At 47.2% G+C, this 13,599-nt stretch overlaps 2 protein-coding genes across 5 annotated transcripts in view; one reads left to right on the top strand and one right to left on the bottom strand.

Moving 5' to 3' along the window:
* Positions 1-682: 682 nt before the first annotated feature.
* On the top strand, positions 683-9,571 carry SLC7A6OS (solute carrier family 7 member 6 opposite strand). The gene is made up of 5 exons (XM_060083538.1): positions 683-890; positions 1,029-1,304; positions 6,553-6,756; positions 7,974-8,094; positions 8,836-9,571. The coding sequence occupies exons 1-5, from the start codon at positions 696-698 to the stop codon at positions 8,961-8,963; spliced, it is 924 nt and encodes a 307-aa protein (XP_059939521.1). The 5' UTR covers positions 683-695; the 3' UTR covers positions 8,964-9,571.
* Positions 8,562-13,599, bottom strand: part of SLC7A6 (solute carrier family 7 member 6) — a 39,987-nt gene continuing 34,949 nt past the window's right edge. For 3 of the 4 annotated variants that reach the window (XM_060083528.1, XM_060083529.1, XM_060083530.1), the window contains exon 12: positions 8,564-13,223. In XM_060083528.1, coding sequence (XP_059939511.1) covers positions 13,129-13,223 — 95 coding nt within the window. In that variant the 3' untranslated portion in view covers positions 8,564-13,128. Of the gene's footprint in view, positions 13,224-13,599 lie in introns of all 4 variants that reach the window. The other variant, XR_009530585.1, reaches the window with a different exon arrangement.

Below are 13,599 nucleotides of genomic sequence, written 5' to 3'. Positions count from 1 at the left end.
AAAGAGTATCTACGTTGGATGTACGCTTTTACAGGGCCGCTCTGGCCAGTGTGTGGTAGATAGACTGGTTTCCAACTACTGAGATTTCCAACTACTGAGAATACTGTGACTGGGAAAGACCAGTGAGCCAGGGAACCGTGGCCCAGTCGGGGCGCGATGGCAGGAGCTCCGTTAAGATTGCGGCGCGGGTCTCTATCGCTGAAGGGAGAGGCACCAAGTACTATGATAAAGGTCCCGGCGGAGGTGCTCAGTCACAGGCCCAGCTAGAAGCAATGACCCGACTGGATGGCAGAGCCAGGGACCGCCTAGAACCCCGCACTACCGCCGGCCCGGGAGCTCTGAGCCGCCCCATACGGACTCTAGAAAGTTCCTCCAGCGTCCCGAAGAGATGAGTACCCCAGTGTCCCAGTACGACCATGCAACATTCCTCCGCCGAAGCCTTGGGCTGAGCACAGGATGCTGGCTGCACCCCACCCTTCAACCGCGACCCCACCTTCCCAACCAGCCCGGCGCCTCACCGGCCAGGAGAACAGCTCCACTCACTTCCGCCGCCACCGCCATCTTGCCGCGGCAGGCGTGCAAAGGCGGGACTTCCTTGGGCCCGCTGAGCGTGCCGGGGGCGGGGCCCGGAAGCAGAACTGGAAAACTCTTCCGTCGCACCCCGCGCATTCCCATAGTGCTCCACGACAGCTGCTATGGAGGTCGGCATGACAGCGGTCCTCCGCGTGAAGCGGAAACGCAGTGCGGAACCCGCTGAGGCACTTGTCCTTGCTTGCAAACGCCTCTGCTCCAGCGCAGTTGAGTCGGGAGCCCAAAAGACGCCTCCGGAGGATCTGGAGAGAGCAGCAGAAAATAATGTCTTCCAGTTGGTGGCCACCGTGCGCTCCCAGGTATAGGGCCGGGAGGGAGCCAGTGTGAAAGGGATCTTAGGGCGCAGCTGGGGCGCATCATTTTCCCTAACCATTTCACGAACCCCTGCTTATGCCGCCCCACACCCTCGCCTTTTCCCCCCTCCCCGCTCCCCGCAGGAGGAGCCAGTACAGCCGCTCGTGCGAGCCGCCCTGCGCCCGTCCCAGGGCAGCCAGCAGCGTATCCGCCGTCATCTCCGTGCGTCGGCTCGGGAGATCCGGCAGAACGGCCGCTACAAGGTAGTCTCTAGCCGCCGATCCTCGGGAATTCCTTCGGGCGGCTTGGGGTCCGAGGACGCGCCGGGAAGCCCAGAAGCCGCCGAGGACGCAGGCTTCCAGCTGTTGGACCTGGTCCACGAGGAAGGAGACCCAGAGGCCGCCGCGATCTCCTGCAAAGTGAGTACACGCCGGGAGTCGAGCTCTGGGGTTCTCGGGACAGAGAGTACGCAGTTAGCACACAGTTAAGGAGGGTACACATGGCTTCACTTTAGAGACGGATGATCCATCCAGCTTGATGGACATGTTTTACAGGTTAGATTATCCATTCAACAAGTATTTACTCAGCGCCCACTATGTGCCAGGCATGGTTCTTAGGTTCTGTGGATACAGCAGTGAGGACCTAACATTCAGGTAGAGGAGAGAAACATCAAACAAATTCAATGTCAGATGGTGAAATGGGCTATTGGGGGCGGGGGGAGCGTGCTCCCATTTCAATGTCATTTTCACTGAGAAAATGACTTTTGAGTAAAGACTTGAATGGCAAGGCACTGCGGATATCTTGGGCAGAGGGATTCCACACTGAGGAGCTCTAAGTGCAAAGACCCTCAAGCCGAATTTGTCTGGTGTTTGCAAGGTCATTGTGCATGGAGCCCAGGGGGATGGGGGAAGATAGTAAGGAATTTGGGGAGAGGATACCTGCTAAACCCTTTCAACTAGGTAGTTGCAAGGATACATTGCCTTTCACCCAGAGATGGGGAATCACTGGAGGATTCTGACCAACGTAAAGATAAAGCAGATGGGAAAACTCATCAAAGGGAGGTTAAAGGACCAGGCCTGGGTAGCATACCAAGTTTGAGGCAGATTTTGGATTAGAATGCAAGTCTTCTCACATTTAATTCAGTGTTACTTTTTTTTTTTTTTTTTTTTTTTTTAGTTTATCTTTGGCTCTGTTGGGTCTTCATTGCTGTGCGTGGGCTTTCTCTAGTTGAGGCAAGTGGGGTCTACTCTTCGTTGCGGTGTGCGGGCTTCTCATTGTGGTGGCTTCTCTTGTTGCAGAGCACGGGCTCTAGGCGGGCAGGCTTCAGTAGTTGTGGCTCGCGGGGTGTAGAGCTCAGGCTCAGTAGTTGTGGCGCACAGGCTTAGTTGTTCCGCGGCATGTGGGATCTTCCTGGACCAGGGATTGAACCCCTCTCCCCTGCATTGGCAGGTGGATTCTCAACCACTGTGCCACCAGGGAAGCCCCCAGTGTTACTTTCTACTAATTACATTTTCTAAGTTAGTTTTGTACCTCACTTCCAAAAAGCAAAGTCAACTACATGCAATAAGACCAAAGAAATAGAAAATTCTCAATCTAAGGTATGCCCCCTCTTGATAAACATTTTTCAAATCTCCTTTTAAGCTTTTGAAGTTCAAAAAATGAAATTTTGGGCTTCCCTGGTGGCGCAGTGGTTAAGAATCCACCTGCCAGTGCTCAATGCTGGGGACACAAGTTCAAACCCTGGTCCGGGAAGATCCCAAGTGCCACAGAGCAACTAAGCCTGTGCACCACAACTACTGAGCCCGTGTGCTGCAACTACTGAAGCCTGCACACCTAGAGCCTGTGCTCTGCAACAAGAGAAGCCACCGCAATGAGAAGCCTGCGCACCGCAACAAAGAGTAGCCCCCACTCGCCGCAACTAGAGAAAGCCCACACACAGCAATGAAGACCCAACACAGCCAAAAATAAAAAATAAATTTATTTTTAATGAAATTTTTATTCAAAATATATCAAGCAAAAGATATTTAATCACATTCCTATTATACCTGGATAACAATTTGGGCATAATGTCCATAACCACCTCTTTTACCAAAACTAATTCCACACTGCATCATGAGCTACACAGTTTTAAAAGCAAACCAATGTTCAGTGGAATCAAGTCAATTAAATAGCTCATTAAATCATATAAGAAAAACTAGTAGACGAGTTAGGAAGGATATGAACACAGATTTTCCCAAGAATGCAATACAAAATGTAAACACATCAAAAATGTTTGTGCAGAATGATTATTAAAGAACATAAATTTAAACTGAAAGCAAACTTCAGGTTTTATGCCTACTAGACTATCAGGAAAAGGGTTGCCAGTAGCTCTGCTGGCAAGGCTGTGATTAAAATTGTACGACTGTTGTGCTTAAAATTGATGCAAGCCTTTGGGAAAACAGCAGGGCTTTACAGTAATATCAGGCATCCTAAAAATAGATTGGAGCCTAGTATTTTAAAACTATTTTTATTGTTTGGATTCTAAAGCTGTCCAAAAATCTAAAGAGATTTTTTTGTTGTTGGCTGCGTTGGGTCATTGTTGCTGCACGCAGGCTTTCTCTAGTTGCGGTGAGCAGGGGCTACTCTTCCTTGTGGTGCACGGGCTTCTCATTGCGGTGGCTTCTCTTGTTGTGGAGCACGGGCTCTAGGTAGTTGTGGCTCGCTGGCTCTAGAGCGCAGGCTCAGTAGTTGTGGCGCACGGGCTTAGTTGCTCTCCGCAGCATGTGGGATCTTCCCAGACCAGGGCTCGGACCCATGTCCCCTGCATTGACAGGCGGATTCTTAACCATTGTACCACCAGGGAAGTCTCTAAAGAGATTTTAAAATTAGTGAGAGCATTTCTCTGCCACATTACAGTGGGTTTCTTCTTAAATTGAAATGATCTCAGTTTGGGTTTTTTTTTTTTTTTTTAAGTTTTTATTTTATTTATTTATTTATCTATTTACTTATTTGGTTGCATGGGGCCTTAGTTGCGGCAGGTGGGCTCCTTAGTTGCGGCACACATGTGAGATCTAGTTCCCCAACCAGGGATCGAACCCAGGCCTCCTGCATTGGGAGCGTGGAGTCTTAACTACTGAGCCACCAGGGAAGTCCCGACATGATCTAAGTTTTTTTTGTTTTTGTTTTTGTTTTTGCGGTACGCGGGCCTCTCACTGCTGTGGCCTCTCCCGTTGCGGAGCACAGGCTCCGGACGCGCAGGCTCAGCGGCCGTGGCTCACGGGCCCAGCCGCTCCGCGGCATGTGGGATCCTCCCGGACTGGGGCACGAACCCGTGTCCCCTGCAGTGGCAGGCGGACTCTCAACCACTGCGCCACCAGGGAAGCCCTGCGCCACCAGGGAAGCCCGATCTAAGTTTTAAACAAAGTATATTTGACAAGAAATCTGAAAAATTAAAGGGGAAAAGTTCAGTTCATTTTATTTAGTAATTTCACCCCCAGGATTTATCCTAGGGAGATAATTCAGCAGAAGCAAATAGCTATGGTATTAACAAAAGCAACTATTGGTGTACTAAGTAATTACGTGTCAAGTACTGTGTTAGGTACTTTTCCCCCCCACTTTAACTCATTTTATCCTCACAAAAACCATATAAGGTAGGTACTTTTATTTCCATTTTTCAAATGCAAGAATTGACACATTCATTGCAATGTTGTGTATGGAGGCTAAAAACTATGTCTAAGAAATTGACATGTGCAATTGCTTGGACCATTAAATTGATAACCATGAAGACTGGAAAGATGGGAAAATACTTATTTATGTTTAATAATAGAAAATGCTGTATGTAGCATAATTGAAAATATAGGTAAACATACACAGACTAGACTTTAAAACAATTTTTTAATGAAAATAATATATGTTCATTACAGGAAATTTGAAAAAATAGTAGCAAAATTGAAAGTAAAAGGGCAGGGGCGAAGCACCCATTTTACCCCCATCCCGAAGATAACTGGAGTAAAATTGGTTTATTTCCTTTTGAGTGTAAAACTGGTTTATTTCCTTTTGAGTGTAAAATTCTATGTCTGGCGCTTTTCTGTATTGCTAGTTTTTTGTTTTTTTAATTTTATTTTTGGCTGCATTGGGTCTTCGTTGCTGCACGCGGGCTTTCTCTAGTTGTGGTGAGTGGGGGCTACTTTCGTTGCAGTGCGCGGACTTCTCATTACAGTGGCTTCTCTTGTTGCAGGGCACAGGCTCTAGGCATGCGGGTTTCAGTAGTTGTGGCACATGGGCTCTAGAGCACAGACTCAGTAGTTGTGGTGCATGGGCTTAGTTGCACCGCGGCATGTGGGATCTTCCTGGACCAGGGCTTGAACCCGTGTCCCCTGCATTGGCAGGTGAATTCTTAACCACTGCGCTACCAGGGAAGCCCCTGTTGTTTTGTTTTTTTAATTAATTTATTTATTTATTTTTGGTTGTGTTGGGTCTTCGTTGCTGTGCGTGGGCTTCCCATTGCAGTGGCTTCTCTTGTTGCGAAGCACAGGCTGTAGGTGCGTGGGCTTCAGTAGTTGTGGATTGCGGGCTTTAGAGTTGCAGGCTCAGTAGTTGTGGCGCACGGGCTTAGTTGCTCCGCGGCATGTGGGATCTTCCGGGACCAGGGCTTGAACCCATGTCCCCTGCGTTGGCAGGCAGATTCTTAACCACTGCGCCACCAGGGAAGTCCCTGTATCGCTAGTTTTTGTAAATATTTTAATGGCTGCATAATTTGTTGCACTGAAAGCTGGGGGCTTGTGTGTTGGAACCAGAAGTTTTCTTGTGAGCAGCTTTGAGGTTGGTCAAGAGTCTGCACAAAAACTGACATCTCTAGTTCCTTTTGACTTTGGAGCAAGAAAGAATTAATTCCCTGTAGCCTGTAAATGATGAGAACATTGGTCTCCCTTTATCTGCCCTGGCCATGGGACATCCCCTGCTTCCCCCTGTATGGTGTCTGGTTTGAGATGCAGGGCTTCCAGTGATGAACTTGTCGAGAGTGACTGGCAGCGTGTCCCTCTGGTTTCCAAAGTGACCTGTGCTACCCTAGACAACACAGCCTCTTGCCACTGGAGCATATCTTACCTGGGCGAGTTCTATTCTGGGGCAATCCATCTCAAACTATCAGAAAAAGGATTATAGGGGAGGCCACTCCTCGTTTGTGATTAAAAGCAGGATGTCAGGGTGAGCAAGCCAAGTGGTGGGTGATGACTGGTGGTAGTCACCAGGGTCCAGGAATTGCCCTTAGGCCCCTATAGGAGGCCACACAAAATGCAGACCCATTTGGGGGTCAACCATAGGGGTGCTGCTGTCGGCCTGTGGATCTCCAAGGGGAGAACATCATACCAAAGGAGCTCAGAGAAGACCTGTAGAAGCAGAGCCTGGGGGCAAGACTAGCCAGCTCTGCTGGCTCTCCCCTTCCTCAGGCCAGTCTTCCCGTGTGCTCTCTTATGTCAGCCAAGCACAAAAGAGCAGGAAGCTATCTTGTAAACTTCTATCTTAAAAAAAGTACTAAACTGAGAAGAGACTAGTAGGCCATGCGGATAAGAATTTTGAATTCAACATAGAGAACTGCAGGGAGGCTTCCTTCACCGAGGTCTTAGGTTCCTCCTCTTGGGACATCCATGTTTTAAGTTATGCGTGTATCATCTGCTGTTCTCTTTACAGACATCTGACCCAGATGTGATCCTCTGCAATTCTGTAGAGTTGATCCGTGAGCGGTTGACTGTATCTGAAGATGGACCAAGAGTTGGGTACCAGGAGGAACAGAAGGACAACTATGTGTATGACATTTACTATTTGGACATGGCCACTCCAGGATGGATTGAGAACATCCTCTCTGTGCAGCCCTACAGCCAAGAGTGGGAGTTGGTAAGGGGGCCCATGAGGCAGGGGCATGAGGTAGCCTCAGTTCATTTTCCAGTCACAGGCTTTGCCTCCCTAGGTTCTACTCCTGATCGCCATTGTTCTTAGTTCTTCTTCTCCTTGCTTAAAAGGAAAAATTTATGCTAAATGCCTTTTAGAAACCTGGGTTTAGTGCAGGAATTTTGGGAAAGACAGTCTACATGGATAATTTTTGCTCTTAATGAGTCTCTTACGAGGTTTGCAACCTAGTCTTGTTTATGCAGTTGGCCCTATGTAATTTGCAGGTTCCGTGGGCTCTGCATCCCCAAATTCAACCAACCACAGATCAAAAATTTTCCGGTGGGGGTAATTCCAGAAAATTACAAAAGGCAAAATTTGATTTTGCTGCACACTGGCAACTATTTACATAGTATTTGCGATGTATTAGGTATTACAAGTAATCTAGAGATGATTTAAAGTATATGAGAGGAGTAAAGCAACTATACTCCAATAAAAATTAATTTAAAAAATAAATAAGTAAAAATTTAAAAGAATAAAGTATATGAGAGAATGTGCATGGGCTATATGGAAATACTTAGCCATTTTGTGTAAGGAACCTATGGAAACAAAAGCTTTTTTTTTTTTTAATTGTATCTTAAAGGGTGAAAAACCTTGGATTAAGAAAGCTAACATCCTGACGTTATTAAATTCTAAAATTCTTAATGAGAAAAGTTAAGGCCTACCTCTCATCCTCTTATTATGAGAGAAGCACCCTATCCCACACCTGCACTATAACTAGTCTCACAGTCAGGTACCCACCTTGGACTACTGCATAGCCCCCCTCCTTTCTGCATTTCACACTTGGGTTTTGGCTCTAACCTTTGGCATCACCTGTAATCCATCTAATCCCTCTCCTACCTGGCTGGCCTTCAGCAGTTTGAAGATCACTGCCATCACCTGCTCAGAGCTGTCTCTCCTCCGCACCCTGCTGCGTTCCCTTCTGGTGGAGTTCAGATCATCCAACCAGGAAATGTGGTTCCTGGAGCTGGACTCTTGAGTAGGGCTACTATCTCCCTCTCATAGCCTAAGGTTACTACAGCCTCTAGCAAACTAACACCTGTGTTTTCTCTTTTTCACACATCACCCTTAAATGACACCTCTCCAAGTTGGTCTGCTGATAGCTTCCTGCAGAGCATAACTTTAGAGGTTTTGACTTATACTCATGTTTCTATTGAGATGTGCAGGTGAATGATGACCAACAACCAGAGGACATTTATGAAGATGAAGATGATGAGAACAGTGAGAATAATTGGCGCAACGAGTACCCAGAGGAGGAGAACAGTGACGGAGATGAAGATTCCAGAGGTAGGTGGTCGCAGCCCTGGTTGGGGAGGGACTGATGGGATCTGGGACTGAGGTGTGAGCAAGGTTGACAGGTGTATCCTAGCTGGTTTTCCTTTTCTGCCCTTTGAGCTCCACCAGCTTGACCACAAGCTTGTGGAGCTGCAGGACATGCAAGGACCAGTGTTCCCAGGGGGGCTGCTGGAGGTATAATGTCAGTTAGGCCTGGATTCAAATCCTTGGTTCTTTCATTGCCTAGCGATGGGCCCTTTCCCTCCTACTTTGAATAGATTGCTGGAGAGGTTTGCCAGTAGGAGTGGGCCCAGGGTTTTCACAAACCAAAGAATTGTTGCATTTACCTTTGCAACAACACAGACGTGGTACCTGGGGGAAGAGGAAGGAAGGATGCTCTGGCACCACAGTTCTTTGACTTCCTTGGTGTTTGATGATAGAGGAACAGTTAATCAAGCTATGGGATATTCTATTGGGGAAGTGGCAAGGAACAAAATTATATTTGCAATATGACTACAACTATAACAAGGGGAAATGAGGGGAAAATGACAAAGCACTCCAATGATAAAGGACTTGGTTTACATGGTAAGAATTTTATTGCTTTTTAAAAAATTGTTCTATATTCTAAATTTTTTTTATTGAGCAAGTATTTTATAATAGGAAACAAAACTGACTTTTTTGAGAAGGGAAGGGGCTTTTGTGGTCATGTAGAAAACCATACAGTTAGAGCCCATTCCTGTTATCTCATTCTAGTCTCTGATGAATACAACAGCCTCAGTGAAGAAGGAGACAACAGAGGACCACAGATGTGGAGCAAATACCCTTTGGATGTGCAGAAGGAGTTTGGCTATGACAGCCCCCATGACCTGGATTCAGACTGATGATCCTGTGATATCCATGAGGTTCTACCACAAGCCCCTGAGGGTTCTGTGACTGCAGTGTCAGCCACACTAGTTAACATCCTCTCGGGTTTCCTAGCTTAACACGTGGAAGGAAAAAGCATATCCAACAGCACCATTCCACCATGGTGAAAACTTGCACTAAGGGAGTCCGTCTTTTCTACTATCTGTAGGGCCCCCCTTTGTCTCAGTCAAAACTGACCTTAGAGTCTGGGGGCAGGGGAGATGCTGTGAAAGTGAAGCTTCCTGGCCCAGACATTTTACCTGCATTCCCATTCTCATCCTATGCCAAAGCCAATTAAGGGGAAGAGAGTCTCCCGTTTTGTCAGCACTAAGACTGGGCTTTCCCAGGCCACCTGCCTCCAGTAAAAGGCTGTTTCTTTTGATAGAGGGACTCTACAAGGGTTGCAGTGGGTCCCTTAGGAAAGAAAGTAGAATCTGCCTGAGCCATGAGGGGTTTTAGTTAAAAGCTATCTCTACCTCCCTGCTTCCTGACTCTGATAATGGTTGTAAAGATTGCTAGTTTCCTCTGGCAGTGGTGCCAAGGAACAGGGTATGTATGAATCTCTTTAATAAAAACTAACTTTGAACAGGGGAGCAAGTAATTCCTTTAAAACCTTTTTAAATCTGACTATCTTATGTGCTTTCCCACCATACTCCCTGATCCCTTTACCCCCCACCAAAAAGGGGGAGGGGTTGGTGAGAAGTTTCAGACACTAAGAACTTAAGGCAAGTGAGGAAAAGCAAAGTACATCCTAAACTTGGCTTTCCATTGAGAAATGTTTAACTAGACACAGCACTCACCAAAAACAAACTACAGTCAACGGGACCAATTTTTTTTACCAAAACTGGTATCTCTTGTAAGCACACTCTCTTTCCCTATTCCTTTCCAAACCACAAATGCCTTAACTCTGACTGAGTTGGCAATTCTGCAGTGACGAATAGGTTCTATATCTGCACTGTGCAGTAGTAGCCATTAGCCACATATGGCTGTTGAGCACTTGAAATGTGATTAGTGCAACTGAGGAATTGAATTTTTAAATTTTATTTAACTAGCTACATGTAGCTAGTAGCTACCATACTGGACTGCACAGGTCTAGGGAAACAATATACAGGAACTTTGATTCAAGGTGTGCCCTCTTGACCTGTGGCACAGACTTATTATCATATGGGAAGATAAATTACACGAGGAAATGTCTTCTTCCTGCCAATTCTAAGATTCCATAAGCATCTCTACTTTTCTATCCTACCTGCACCCATTTCACTTTTTTTTTTTTTTTTTTTTTCTTTTTGCGGTATGCGGGCCTCTCACTGTTGTGGCCTCTCCCGTTGCGGAGCACAGGCTCCGGATGCGCAGGCCCAGCGGCCATGGCTCACGGGCCCAGCCGCTCCGCGGCATATGGGATCCTCCCAGACCGGGGCACGAACCCGTATCCCCTGCATCGGCAGGCGGACTCTCAACCACTGCGCCACCAGGGAGGCCCTCACTCTATATTTTTTGTACATCTTTATCTTCTTGTCTACAAGTTGTTAAACCTCCCAAAGTGAGTAATTTCCATGTGTGTGTATACTCGGGCCCTACTGTTGCAGTTATAAAACCAACAAACAGACTTGGTTTCCTAACCTAACTATCCACTAAGGTGCAATTCAGTGCTGCAATAACAGGCAGCAACTTACAGATCTTAATACTAGTCATCTCAGTCTCCTGTAAGCATAGAAACAAAGGATTGAAAACCACTCTGCCATTATAATGTGCTCACTGCTGTTTCTGTACTCATTTAGTTTGCCAACATTAAAGGGCTGACAGCTTCACAAACTGTACCCACCGCAAAAGGGATTAGCACACCAGGAGAAGGATTGAAGGAGATAAACAACAAAGGCCTTGCAGAAATTAATTCCACTAGGAAGCTTGAGTGCTGTAAGGAGTCTCTGGCATCCCTCCCTTAGAAGGCTTCCTGGGAGAAGTCTGTATCCAGCACAGAGGGGAAGAATGCGGTCACCATCCAGTAATGAGAGGAGGGTGACAGGGCTCACTAAGCAAGTACTAGGGCACCTGGAGTGTGAGGGCCTTGCTTCCCCCTGGAGCCACTGGGAGGCAACAAGTTCCCAAGATCAGCTGGTCATTTACTTCAGTAGAGAAGACTAAAGCCTGGGTCAGGGATCCTTCAAAGACAAGTACAGTCTGCTTGAAGAATTAGCTCCAGAGGATCCCTGGGATAGGTGCCAGATTGGGTCAGACAGGAGTCATGTTTACACAGTCTGGGCAAGTCAGCCTTTGCACAAGGCTCCCTGTTGTCAGGCAAATCCCCAACCCATGACAGTAGGAATGTACTCCCATGTTCTCACAGATGCATACAAGCCCTGAACCAAAGGCAGCTGTGAGCTGCCCTAAATTGCCTTTATTGAGCAAGTGTGACCAAGGTTAGTCCCTTGTCTGCAACTGGGGCCGGTTTGGTGGAGAAGAATGGTCAGAAAGGTAGACTGCCTCATGGTTCCCGTCTTTATCATTGACCAATTTCAAAACCTAAGGACAAGAAGCCCATGGGGCATACCAAGCCAGCAGGTTCTTCTGGGTCCAGGATGACGGTGTCTGGAAGCATCACAGGACAGTTGTCCAATCCAGTGCAGCCATGTGGCCCACGAAGGAACATCCATTAGGGCAAACCTACCCCTTTGGCCAGACCTGGGTGCTAAAGCACAGCCTGAGCACCAGAATTAGTTGCTTCCGATCATGAATCTGCTGATGGAGGTTGAAGCAGCTTTATTTCGAGTCTTCACTGATCTCCACAGAGAGAAAATAGAAGTCTCCAAAGTACCAAGCTTTTCCTGAGACTGCAGCCCCACCAGACCTCAGGCAAGGGGAGGCAGGCAGGAGATGAGTGCATTATCCTGATGGTCCACACCAAAGTGGCTCAGTGTAAAAAAAGCCTGGTGTCAGGGACAGAAGAGGAGGAGGATGCAGCCTGGTGTGAGGTTTTCAGAAAAATGACCACTTCTAGCACCAAGATGGGCTTGCATGGGTCTGCACAGCAGCCCCTCATACCGGCCCTTACAGAGAGGAACAAGCTACTTGTCACTTTGGGTCCAGGAGATGTCCTCTAAACCATTGACAGCTGAAAGAATTCAAGTGATTTACCTGAATCCTAGGACAGTTTCTTCCCTCTTAGAGTTCATACCAGAAACCCAGGGATATGCTTTTTGTCAACTAGAACAAAGACCTAAGGTCTCAAGTAAAATAAAGGATTATCTTTCAAAGTAGCAGTATTACCAGACCTCTGACTCATGAATTTATTCACCTGTCCTTGTGGAACTTGAGCAAGGTTCTTGTAACATGTGACCTATCTGTATACTGAAGTGTAACTGGTACGTGAGTAAAAAAATCTCTAAAGTTCACCTCTGCAGGTAAGACTCAACAGAAGACTGTGCTAAAACCGAGCAAAACAATCTGTGGTCAGTCTGACCCACCACCACATAGACACCTCTAAAGTCAGAGGGACTTGCTTTGGGATACTTTGAATTTTTAAACACAATCAGCCTACTGCATCCTGTAGATTAATGAACACGAATGCTTTGCTAGAACTGGTGTCCTGGATTAAATAATATCAATAAATAATAGAATACAACTCTCACCAGGGAAGGATTTTGAGCCAGAGGAAGAAATGGTAGCATTTCAGGCCTCTAATGTCAGATGCTTGGACCTGGTCAGAGGAAAACTTCCCATAGAGCAGCCCCTTTGTAGAAACTCCTGGTTCAAACCTCAAATAAATTCAGAAACCACCAGCCACAGCTACTAACCTAGCACTCCCTCTTCCCCCAATGCAGCTCACCAAGTAAGTGTTTGCAAGGGCTGCACCTACTCACCAGGAACAAAACTAAGCAACCATTCCCCTATTCCCCGAGCCCTCCGCCACCACCACCCTCTGAAGTCCCTACCTTCGGGCTGACCCCAGACCCTGAGACCCATAGCTTACCGATGAGAGTGACCACCTGAGCAGGCCATCAGCCCTGAGCCCCCTTATGTAATGTGGGCCAACAGCCCTCCTTGAGTATAAGAGAGTTGGGTCCACACAGTCTTGTCATCTGGACTTCGGTGGCTGTGGCCACAGGTAGCGGCCTTCCAGGCCTCAGGGGATATCACCTCTGGCCTCTACTCAGTTTTCCTCTCAACCTGTCTCTCTTCAGCTACATCTAGCTCAGTCAGGACGCAAAAGCAAAGCTTCTGGGTGACTTTGGTGATAGCACCTAAATGAAAATAGAGAATAGAATTTAGCAAACTGACATTTAGCCACAGCCCCAGTCTGAACACCACAAGGCTGATTAAAAGCATGTGGTTCCCTCCCCACCTGTCCCCTGGGTACCCTGTACCAGGCTCACCCCCAGCAAGCCTCACTGTCCTCCATCCCATGCCCCACCAGAGTCTGATGCATGACTCCTTGTCTTGCTATATGGACTGAACTTTCAGGAGGGAGTGTTTTAACCCCAAAATACGAGTCTAAAGTTGGAATTAAAGTGATCATGTCAAGACCAAAAGGCGCGGCCAGGCTTCCAGCATATCACTAGTATGCGGAAGCTGTTAGCCACCACACCCACCTGTGCATGCGTCTTTGTATACACACAC

Source organism: Mesoplodon densirostris, chromosome 19 (genome assembly GCF_025265405.1).
Source record: "Mesoplodon densirostris isolate mMesDen1 chromosome 19, mMesDen1 primary haplotype, whole genome shotgun sequence".
NCBI classification, from domain to species: domain Eukaryota; kingdom Metazoa; phylum Chordata; class Mammalia; order Artiodactyla; family Ziphiidae; genus Mesoplodon; species Mesoplodon densirostris.
This window is presented reverse-complemented; position numbering and strand designations above follow the sequence as displayed.

Coding starts and splice junctions, on each gene's coding strand:
- SLC7A6OS (XM_060083538.1), top strand. CDS start 696: ATGGAGGTCGGCATGACAGCGGTCCTCCGCGTGAAGCGGAAACGCAGT. Junction 891..1,028: donor TGGCCACCGTGCGCTCCCAG/GTATAGGGCCGG, acceptor CGCTCCCCGCAG/GAGGAGCCAGTACAGCCGCT. Junction 1,305..6,552: donor CCGCCGCGATCTCCTGCAAA/GTGAGTACACGC, acceptor TTCTCTTTACAG/ACATCTGACCCAGATGTGAT.